Source organism: Tupaia chinensis, unplaced genomic scaffold (assembly GCF_000334495.1).
Source record: "Tupaia chinensis unplaced genomic scaffold, TupChi_1.0 Scaffold000067_1, whole genome shotgun sequence".
Taxonomy (NCBI): domain Eukaryota; kingdom Metazoa; phylum Chordata; class Mammalia; order Scandentia; family Tupaiidae; genus Tupaia; species Tupaia belangeri.
The window spans coordinates 2,404,898-2,416,074 of NW_006159526.1; the positions used below are offsets into that span (position 1 = coordinate 2,404,898).

The following is an 11,177-nucleotide window of genomic DNA, read 5'->3' on the forward strand; positions in this document are numbered from 1 at the left end:
TCTGAGATTCTATTTTCTGAATGATCTAGTCTGCTTTTAATACTTTCAAGGGAGATTTTGATTTCCTGTATAATAGACTTCATCCCTAACAGTTCCTTTTGAGTTTTTTGTAAAGTGTGTAATTCCTCTTTTAGATCTTGCAAGAATTTCCTCATCTTTTGGAACTCATCAACTTCTTTCTCCTTTCTCTTTAGCAGTTCATTGCCTCTCTTCTCTTCCATCTCTGTTAGCTTAGACATTATGAATGCTCTAAATTCCTTATCAGACATTTCCATGATTTTCACCGAACTGTCTGTGGATGAAGAAGAGTTACTCTTATCCCTTGGCGGAGAGGTATTTTCTTGTTTTCCCATATTTCTTGTTATCCGGCAGTGATTTCTTGTCATCTGATGGATGGTGTGTTTCTTTCAAATTCTTAAAGTTCAGTCTGAATGTTCAGGAGCAAGCAGACAGAGGTGATCTAGAATCTCTTTGCCGTTCTGTTGTGATCACTGGTGCAGCAGATTCAATAGATATTGGGGGATATTTTAACCCTATTAGTATTTGGATGTTTAGCTACAGTGCTCTTAGATCCTTCTAGTTCGCTGGAGCCATGTGGAACCTTCTTCTCGAGTATTACAGTCTTGAATGCCTACATTGGGTCATTGGAAAAGTCATGATGCATTTTTGCATAGAAAAACACATCATGACTTTTCCAATGACCTAATATTTTAGATTTTTGAACATGGTTTTGTGGTATCTCTCTCACCCTATTTCTTATGTGGCAGAGATAGTCAATGTTCATCAACACTCATGTTCTGTTTTTCCTCCTGAACACACAGCTGCATTACATTTCCCAGCCTTCCTTACAGTTGAATATGACCAAGTTTTGCCCAGTGAAATCTGATGTGACAGAAGCAATTTGAGCCATTTTCAGGCCTAGCCCATAAAAATGCTTGAATCTCACTCTTCATCTCCATCCACTGTCTGAGTGGAAAGGGCTCAAAGAATCTTTTTTTTTTTTTTTTTTTTTGAGAGGTTTTTGCTATAGGGCACGTGTGCCTACCAGACAGACAGAGAGAGACAGAGAGACAGAAAGTGAGAAATCACCCCCCAGGGGGGATGGCCACGCTGCAATCCCTTCTCCTCCAGTTTCCTCTTGGGATCTTGGGCACGCACACACACGTGCCCGGTGTGAGTTTAAGCCACCAGGTCCAAGACTTGAACCGCGGGCGACTCCGGGGGAGTCCAGCAACATAGCCATTACGCTAACTGCTGGTCCCAGGGCTCAAAGAATCTTTTTTTTTTTTTTGAGAGGTTTTTGCTATAGGGCACGTGTGCCTACCAGACAGACAGAGAGAGACAGAGAGACAGAAAGTGAGAAATCACCCCCCAGGGGGGATGGCCACGCTGCAATCCCTTCTCCTCCAGTTTCCTCTTGGGATCTTGGGCACGCACACACACGTGCCCGGTGTGAGTTTAAGCCACCAGGTCCAAGACTTGAACCGCGGGCGACTCCGGGGGAGTCCAGCAACATAGCCATTACGCTAACTGCTGGTCCCAGGGCTCAAAGAATCTTAAGTAAGGCCTCAAGATGGACATAGCCTGGGCCACCAAATAAAATAAGTTGTGGAATAGAGTGCTTCCCCACCCATGTTGGATTGTTATTGTGTTAAGTCACTAAGACTAGGCGGTCTGCTTTTAATATTCAAAAATTTAAATATTTTTTATTTAAAACTTTCAAATTAAAATAGTTTTTATTTAAAAACAATTAAAAATTCACAAGCTATTGCAAAAATAGAGAGGTCCTGTACAGGGTGGTCATGTAGCTTTCTGTAACTATAGAAACTGTCAAACTGTGAAATTGACATTGGAACAATACTGCTAACTAAACTATAGACCTAATTTGGATTGTGGTGCTTTGAATTGCTCTAAAATACTCCACAATACGAATCTACCATTTTGCTTATCAAATCCCCCAGGAGTGGATATCCACAATGGACATCTTTTTTGTGTGTGTTCTCTTTGGATCATGGAGACATTTCTTCAGGGTACATACCCAGGAGGGCAATTTCTGGGTTCTAGGGCATGCGCATACTTAATTTGCCTAGGCCCCATCAGGTTGTCCTGTGGAATTGCCCCCTCCATCCATAGTCCCAATGCCTGAGGTTCTTGAGACCCTACACCTCCAAGAACACTTGGCATTCTCCTGCTTTCTTGGCTTCACAGGCTAACAGGTGAACAACGACATCCCATTGTTTCAGTTTTCATCTGCCTGAGGACATTCAGCTGGAGCACCTCTTCACATGCTTTTGTTCACATTATGGGTATCCTCTCTTCTTTTACAGAAAAAAATTCAAAGAAATCAGGGTGATGTCTGCCCTTTTGAGTCATGATGCCATGTCAAATCGTCGGGATCTGCAAAATACAGAAGCAAGATCAGAGTCCATCCTTGGAGATTGGGGTCTAAAGCTCAGCCATGTGTGTGAAAATAGGGGTAGTCACTCCCCTCCCTTGGCCTTGATTATTATGCCCAGAAAGTCCAAGAAAACCATGATGGGCTTGACAGGAGGAAGGAGCAGCCATGGAGAGGGCTGGAAGAACTGTGGTTGATAAAGGTCTCTGATATTGGGTAGTGACACACGTGCCCAATCCAGTGCTTCCTCCTGGAAAGTGTGAGCACTGGTCCTCACAGAAATTGAAGTCCCCAAGAATATTCACTGACTTATTCAATCAGTTAACAAATACATGTCAGGCACCTACTATGTGTTCCAAGTAATGTGGACATAATAGTGGGTCCAAGAGAAAAGTCTCTGCCCTCGTGGAGCTCATATTTCAATAGAGTTGTTTTCTTATTGTCCAGAATACATTCAAGGCTGGGGAATGCAGGGCCCAGACAGTCTGAGAAGGGGCTGCCTCAGAGGGCCTCGACTTTCTACAATGACCTTCACCTCTACATCTACTGTGCCAGAATTTATCCAGACATCTCTCTCCTTTCGAACCTTCTGATTCTTACTATTAACACGTTTTTAGAGGGTAAAAAAGGGAAGGGGGCTGGGGTAACTGAGGGTCCTCAGATCATTCAGAGAGCCCCCTCCTCATTTCCCCCACATCTGGGGCCCCCATGTCCTCCAACCCAGTGTCCAGCCTTCCCTATTCCTAGCAGCAGCATGTCCAGGAGAGGGAAGCCAGGGCAGAACAGGAAGATGTGGAGGGTTGATCTACAAAGGCATCTGAAAAACCTTCAAGCTCCTCCTTCTCCTTCATTCCCTGACCTTGGTTCCAAGGCACCTCATGACCCTGTCAGCAGTAACCAACACCTGACTTACCTTCTCAGGTGAGACAACACAGCTGCCCTGATCTGCAGGGGAAGACAGAGGAGAGACAATTGCAGTTATGCACTCTAAGGGGAATGGTTATTCACTGCGTCCCCCACAAGAAAAGGGTGTCCTCTGAAGTCTTCAAACTTGTGTGGGAAGCCTCCACAGTATGGCTCCTAGAGTTTCCACCGTTAACATCCCCCACCTCCCGCCCTCCCACCACACACAACTCTTGCTCCTCACTCAACACTTTACCATTCCCGAGCTCCAACCCTAGAGAAAGTAAGGGGTGCTGAACAGCTGCCTGGAAAGGGCACCCTCTGACACCCTGTGTCAGAAGTCAAGCCTTCAACTTGGTGTTCAAGGTCTCTGCAAGCAGGCCTGTACCTATGTTTTCATCATTAACTTCCGGACACCTAGAAAGGAATTCTGGCGTCTTGCTCCACACTCACTACCCTTGCATCCTCCCAGCCACCATTCCAGAGGAGTGGAGGGGTCTCCTATGTGCAGAGAGCACTCTTTGGTTGCTGTGCCCAGCATAGTAAGGTCTGATGCCTTTGGCATGACATTCAAGGGTTCTATGATCTGGTCTGTGCCAACTTCTCCACCATTAACTTCCATTGGAGGAGAAAGAAAAGCCAGGAATCTGGTTCATCCATCCAGGGGTCCCCTCTCCCTATAGAAATGGAAAAGGAAAACCATGACTACCTGGTCTCTCAGGAAGCCCAGGAAGTAGCCCACGGTGGCTGTCAGAACCATGCCAATCAATACTCCGAACACAATGCCAGCGATGCCCCCTCCAGGGATGGAGGGTCCATAGACGCCAGAGCCCTGATTGTTCTTATCTGGGGCTTCTGTAGAGAGAGGAGGAACAGAGATGGGGAGGCTGTGGTAGGTTGAAGAGTGGTGCCCAAAGACAGCCAGGTCTTAGTCCCTGCAAGTGTTACTTTATATGATAAGAAAAGGCTTTAAATTTTATGATGAAAGGCCAGCAGGTGACATGGTAGTTGGGGTGCTGGACTCTCAGTGGCTGACCTGATTCAAGTCCCAGACCTGGCGGCTTGCTTTCCAAAGTTGCTTCTCTCTGTCTCCCTGGTGAGCACACATGCCTTTAGCAAATTAGAATGATAGTAATAATCTTAATCATAAATAAAATTAATTAAAATGAAGTTAAAGATCTTGAGAGAGGAGATGAGCCTGGATTATCCAGGTGAGCCCTAAAAACGATTACAAGTGTCCATATGAGAGGGAGGTCTGGCTCAGAAGAGAAGGACATGTGAAAGAAGCAGTCCAGCAGAGGGAAACCGAGAGAGGGCGAGGCAGACAAGATGCAATGCACCGGCCTTGAAGATAGACGAAGGGGCCATGAGCCAAGCAATGCACTGCTAGAAACTGGAAAATGTGCAGAAATGGGATCTCCCCAGCCTCCCGGGGCAGCATAGCTCAGTTGACACAGCTCTGCCAACACTTTGACCTCAGCTCTATGAGACTGACTTTGGAATCTGACCTCCAGAACTGTAAGAGAATCAATCTGCGCTATTTTGAGCCACTCCTTTGGGAGTCATTGTTACAGGAGCCATAGAAAACTAACGTGAGCCCAGCACCCCATGAACACTCCTCCTGGCTCCCTGGGCTACAGCCCTCTCAGCTGAGCATCATTGATCTTCAGGCCTCCCAGCCAAAGGCCTCGAGAGAGTGAGCTCATCCGTCCCAATATCCATGTCTCAGATGGGGAGATGAAGCTTAGAGATGCTAATACTGACTTCTCCAAGGTTACCAGGAGTTAGAGGCAGAGAAGGGGCTGGGACCCAAAGGTCCTAGTCACCACACTGTTCATTCTACTTTCCAGTATTTTACTAACATTCACATTCTTCCTTCACAGTGTTTTTCCCACTTCCATTTGTTGCTTTAATGTTTTTCTTTTTCTTTTTTTTTTGGAGAGATTTTCACTATAGGGCGCGTGCGCTCGCCAGACAGACAGAGAGAGACATAGAGACAGAAAGCGAGAAATCACCCCCCAGGGAGGATGGTCACGCCGCAATCCCCCCTCCTCCATTCTCCTCTCAGGATCTTGGGCACGCACGCACACGCGCCCGGTGTGAGTTTTAAGCCACCGGGTCCGGGACACGAACCGTGGTCGACCACGTGGGAGTCCAGCGACACAACCATTACGCTAACTGCTGGTTCCCGCTTTAATGTTTTTCTTAATGTTGACTCATAATTTTACTTAAATAAATTAAAGTATTAAAAAAAACTTTTTAAAAAGTTCCAAACAAATGGCTTGACTTTTCATTTTTCAATTGAAAATTAAATTACAAGGGCCAACAGATGGCATGGTGGTTAAGGTGCTGGACACTCCCACATGGCAGACCCAAAGTTCGAGTCCTGGACCTGGCGGCATGCTTTCTCGCTCTCTCTCTCTCTCTTTCTCTCTCTCTCTTTCTGTGTGTGTGTGTGTGTGTGTGTGTGTGTGTGTGTTCAGTCAAATTAAAATAAAGTGAATGAAGAAATAAAATTAAAAAATAATTTTTTAAAAAAGATTAAATTACCATGGAATGACTTTTAATTTTTCAACTTTAGGATGATGTAGGCTGCCACTTGTTTGTTTGTTTGAGGAAAAAATAAAAACAAACTGGCAATGATTTTGGTTTAAAATAGTAAAGATTGCATTCTGTTTTCCCTATATTACGAAATTGTGTCGGATGATTTTACTCAACTGTAGACTACCATAAGTATTCGGAGCACATTAAGGTAGGCTAAGCTCCCTTACGTTGTTTTGTACCTTAGATCTATTACACACATTTTTTATTTTCAGTATTTTCAACTGGGATGGACTTGTCAAGACATGAGTAACCCCATCGGGAGTTGAGCACGAGTAGGAAGCTAAGCCAGATGGTTCTAGCTACACACAGACACCGGGGCCTGCTCTCTCCATTCTAAACACGAAATGAGCACGTGCTAAGGAGAGGGCTAAAGACTGAGTCAGGACTTCCTGTCAGTATAGTCGGAAAGGCTGAACGAATTCGAAGAGGTGCTGTCTCTCTCTGTCATGTTTCAGTGATATCTTATGCCATGTCCAGATGCCACCAGACACGCCATACCATATCAGCTACTATATGAACTCATCCTGGGTTCCACCAGAGGGGGTGTCTGACACTTGGGGGAACTGTGCTCAGACTATATTTCTATCTCCCAGTGGTCTAACCCAATGCTAAGCACGCAGCAGGTACTTCATAAATGTATTTTCTCAATTATAAGATGCTATCAATGACTCCTTATACCACTGACTTACTGGTGGCTGCGGTGTGTTAATAGCAAAGCAGAGGTGGGGGGACATCGACGTTTCTAATCAGAGTGTATGCAACTTGGACAGTAAGTGAACAAACGCAGACATATATGCTGAGTTTCCTTCCAAGACCTCCATCCTGGCTTTCAACAAGATGCTATGTTCCCTGAGAACAAGAACCATGCCCACCCTCTTCCTCCCTCACTCCCCAAGCCAAGCCAAGATGCTTGGCCCTTAAGCCACAAGGAAAAATGATGGGGTGGCAACAATCCTGTTCTATATGGAAGCAGTTTAATCCAGGTCTCTCAAAGACAATAACTTTTCTAGTTTTCAGAGAACCCAGATGAGATAAACCCAGATTTTCACTCTCCTTGCTCCGTCCCACCTCAACGTCTTTGCACTGTTCCCTCTGCCTGGAAGTTACTGAAACTTCCTGCCCTGCACCAGGTTCACCTACTCAATTATATGAATGGATGGGTGGTTGGACGGTTGGGTGGCTGGACGGTTGGGTGAATGTTTGTGTGGATGAGTGGCTGGGTGGGTGTGTGTATGTTTGGATGGGAAGTGAATGAATGAGTGTGTGAGTGAATAGATGATGTCCTAATAGGGAGATGAATGAATGGATGTGTCCATAGATGTGGATACACAGTGAATCAGCAGGTGAATGGATGGATTGAGGGGCAGATAGCCATGTGGGCTGATGAATCTATGGGTAGACAAGTGGGTGTGTGGGTAGGTGGATGGATGATTGTGCAGACAAATGGATGGATGGGCTGGTGAGTTTGGTGGGTGATGGATGGGTGTGTTATGGGTGAACAGATGACCCAAGGAAGCCCCTCACCTTTGATACGGACTTCCAACTGGGCTGTGCTCTGCATGCCCGTGTCCGCATTGGTGGCCTGGCAGCGGTACAACCCTGAGCTATTCAGCGAGACATGTGGGATGGAGAGGAGCTGCCCGGCCACCGCTAGACTCCCGGCCACCGTCCACGTGTACTCAGCAGGCGGGTTGGAGTCGGCAAAGCAGGAGAGGGTGAGATTGGAGCCGACCACAAAGGTGGAATCCATGGGATTGATCAAGGGGATGTCGGGACCATCTGGGGAGACAAGACAGACATCATCAAGGGAAGAGATTGCCCCACCCTTTCTCTGTTTCCAACCCAGGTCCATCGAGTCACAGCTTCTGCCCAACTTCTATCACATTTCTGTTAGCAAAAAGGTGACCATTGGGGCCAGCAGTTAGCATAATGGCTATGTCACTGGACTCCCACATAGTCGACGGCGGTTCAAGTCCTGGACCCGGTGACTTAAACTCACGCCGGGCGTGTGTGCATGCGTGCCCAAGATCCCAAGAGGAGAATGGAGGAGAAGGGATTGCGGCGTGGCCATCCCCCTTGGGGGGGTGGGTGATTTCTTGCTTTCTGTCTCTCTGTCTCTCTCTGTCTGTCTGGCGAGCGCACGCACCCTATAGCAAAAACCTCTCCAAAAAAAAAAAGGGACCATGACATGCCCCCCAACCATGGTAGACCCCTTCCCTGTGGCTTCTATCCCTTTGTGCTCCATCTCATCTCCCCCTGTCAGAATGGCTTGTTTACTCAGGTCATCGGCAGAGCAGAGGTAGGTGCTCAGTGCCAGGTTGCCCAGGTTCAGTACCAGCTCTGCCCCTACTGGCTGTGTTTCCTTGGGCAGATATCTTAACCTCTTTTTCTCAGCCTCAGTTTTCTTTCTCTGTGAAATAGGAATATAGTAGCTCCTTCACCAAAAAAATTATTATGATCATCATTGTTATTAATCCCTTTCTCCAGGGCCGGAGGGAGAGAATGGGTTACCCGTCTGGGGACATTGATCACCAATTCTTGAGATATGTACTAAGGTCCCCCTAAGTGCCAGCTGCCAGAGGAGTCCTGCAGGCAGAGTAGCAGAGGAGCAGACCCCACCCATGCCCCGCAGAATTTAAACTCTAACCGTGAGGACTCACAGGTGGCAGTGTCCACCCCATGCCAGGGGCTGTCCTAAAGATTCATCTCTTCCCCAAGCAGCCCTGCACAGAAATGGGATAGTCATGGCACCTACACCCCAGGTTGCAGGTGAGGACTGAAGAGGCGCCCCATGAACGGGGCCTCATGTTTGTGCACAGTGGATGGCGGCTACTGTGGCTGTTTGCACTTGCCACGTTCCCTCCCCCGAGGTACCTCCAAGCTGGGCCCAGGCAGAGGACACTCACAGTCCACGTTCACGGGCAGGGGTCTGCTGAGGCTAGAGGTGACAGAACTGCTGGCCTCGCACTGGTAGAGTCCCGTGTCATTCCGTGTGATATTCTTCAAGGTGAGGATCCTGTGGTCTGGGGACAGCTCCCCTCGGCCCCCCTCATCAAGGAGGCTACTGTCTTTGAACCACCTGATGGCTGCAAATCTCTTTGGGGGAACACACGTGAGGGTGACGGAGCCCGTGTTCTCCACGGGGGTGGCGTCATCAGCCAGGATGTTGGGCTGAGGCATGTATTCTGTTGGGGACAGGGAGCAAGGAAGGAATGATGGTGAGAGGGTGGGGGGTCATCTTCACAGCCACGTTCACCGACCTCTGCGATCCTTAACCTCCTCCACCAAGACCGCTGTGCATCTCAACCTTCCCCGAAGCCCTCTCCTCCCTGGGCTCAGAAACACGCCCCTTCCTGTGTAGCAGGTCTAGACCGTCCAGTCCAGGCTAGGTCTGCATGGTCCAAGACAGTGGCCACCTACCGCATGTGGAGATGGTGGAAAAAGTGGGACCATGCCAAACCGAGATGTGCCGTGAGTGTCAAATACACATAGGACTTCAAACACTTAGGAAAAAGGAAAGGGAATCTCTAGTTAATCATTTCATGTAGTTTGGGCCGGCCAGTGGCATGGTGGTTAAGATGCTGGATCCCACATGGCTGACTGCTTGGCTCAAGTCCAGAGCTAGCGGCATGAGAAACACACCAAGAATGTGTGCGTGTGTGCCCAAAATCCTGAGAGGAGAATGGAGGAGAAGGGATCGTGGCGTGGCCCTCTGCCCTGGAGTGGGGCAGCTTTCTCCCTTTCCCTTTTTCTCTGCCTCTCTCCAGCAAGCACATGCACCCTATAGCAATTTTTTTCCTTTCTTTGAGAGATTTTTGCTATAGAGTATGTGCACTCACTGGGGAGACAGAGAGAAACAGAGAGATAGAAATCACCCTAGGGGGTGATTTCCACAGACGTCTGGGCCAGCGCCAGCACAGGCGGCAGGCCTGGGTTTCCTGAGACTGAGACGCGCTCCACGGCCAGAGCCGGCAGTGCCGTGGGAGGCCAGCGGGAGGCCAGCGGGAGGCCAGCAGGCGCCGTCTCCTTCCCAGGGTCCTTCATCCTGTTTTAGGTCCTTGCTTTAGTGGAAATGTATGACCCGAGGTCTCCTCCAACTTGCCGCTTTTTATCTTGGTTTTCTCATTTTTATTTGGAGAGTTTGGCGAATCTTACAAAGTGGGTAAGTAAGGGCCCTCCTTAACCCTTTGGGTTCTGGTGTCCTAACCAACACCTGACAAAGGACTGAGGCATGGTTTAGTCATCCTGACAGAAGAAGACCCAGAGGAGAAGGATTGCAGCATGGCCAGCCCGATTGGAGGGTTCTCTCTCGCTGTCTCTGCCTAGTGAGTGCAAAAGCCCTCTGGCAAAACAAAACAAAACAAAACAAAAACACGTAAGGAGGGAGAAACGGAAGGTCCAGAGATTCAGGACTTTTTCCCAAGATTATGACAAAGAAATTAATGAACTCGGTGCAGCCGAAAGCCCTGTAGTCCCAGCCAATGGCTTCCTTTGTGACCGTGAGAATTCCCGAGTGCCCTCCCACCGAACTTCTCCCACCTCTCTGCAATGGCCTGGGGTCAGAGTGGTGCCTCCCAGGGCTCCATCTGGTCAACCAGAGCCCCCTCCGATTCCCCCACTCACCAGGGACGACAATCAGTGTGTTGGTGGCACTGCGGCTGCCGGAGGCAGGGGTGGGGAAGCCCCCAGCCGTGCCCAGGTGGACAGCAGACAGGAAGAGCTGCTGGCCAACAGGCCCTGGGCTCCCATTGATCGTCCATGAGTACTGGGCCGGGGGGTTGGACACGCTGGAGCAGGACAGGGTGAGGTTGAAGCCGACTATGAAGCTGAGGTCAGCGGTGGCGACTGTGGGCACGTCTGGACCGTCTGCAGCAGCCAGAACAAATTCCCCAGAAGGGCCGCATCAGGGGCCTGGCGTCTTGGTCAGGCTGTGCCATTTCCCTCCAACTGGCTGCTGTGTGACCTTGGGCAACTGGCCCCCTTCCCAGGTCGGTGGGCTCAGCACTTTCCTGTCATCCTTCAAGGGAAGGGACTGTGTCGATGTCAGTTTCTGACACGTTTTCAGTGCTCAGTATGATATTTCCAAAAGATTATAGGAAATGGAATTAAAGAACGAGTTTATTTTGGTGCCAATTGGAAACCCATGTTGGTTTTTTTTGTTTTTGTTTTTGTTTTCTAGTTTTGGAGAGGTTTTTTTGCTATAGGGCGTGTGCGCTTGCCAGACAGACAGAGAGAGACAGAGAGACAGACAGCATGAGATCAACCCTCAGGGGGA

General features: G+C 48.6%; 1 protein-coding gene across 1 annotated transcript in view; it reads right to left on the reverse strand.

Moving 5' to 3' along the window:
* Positions 1-11,177, reverse strand: part of LOC102485087 (carcinoembryonic antigen-related cell adhesion molecule 8-like) — a 19,062-nt gene that overhangs the window by 2,778 nt on the left and 5,107 nt on the right. Inside the window, exons 4-6 of the mRNA XM_027767170.1 lie at positions 7,427-7,681; positions 4,008-4,153; positions 3,309-3,340 (exon numbers count right to left, since the gene is read on the reverse strand). Coding sequence (XP_027622971.1) covers positions 3,309-3,340; positions 4,008-4,153; positions 7,427-7,681 — 433 coding nt within the window. The remainder of the gene's footprint in view (positions 1-3,308; positions 3,341-4,007; positions 4,154-7,426; positions 7,682-11,177) is intronic.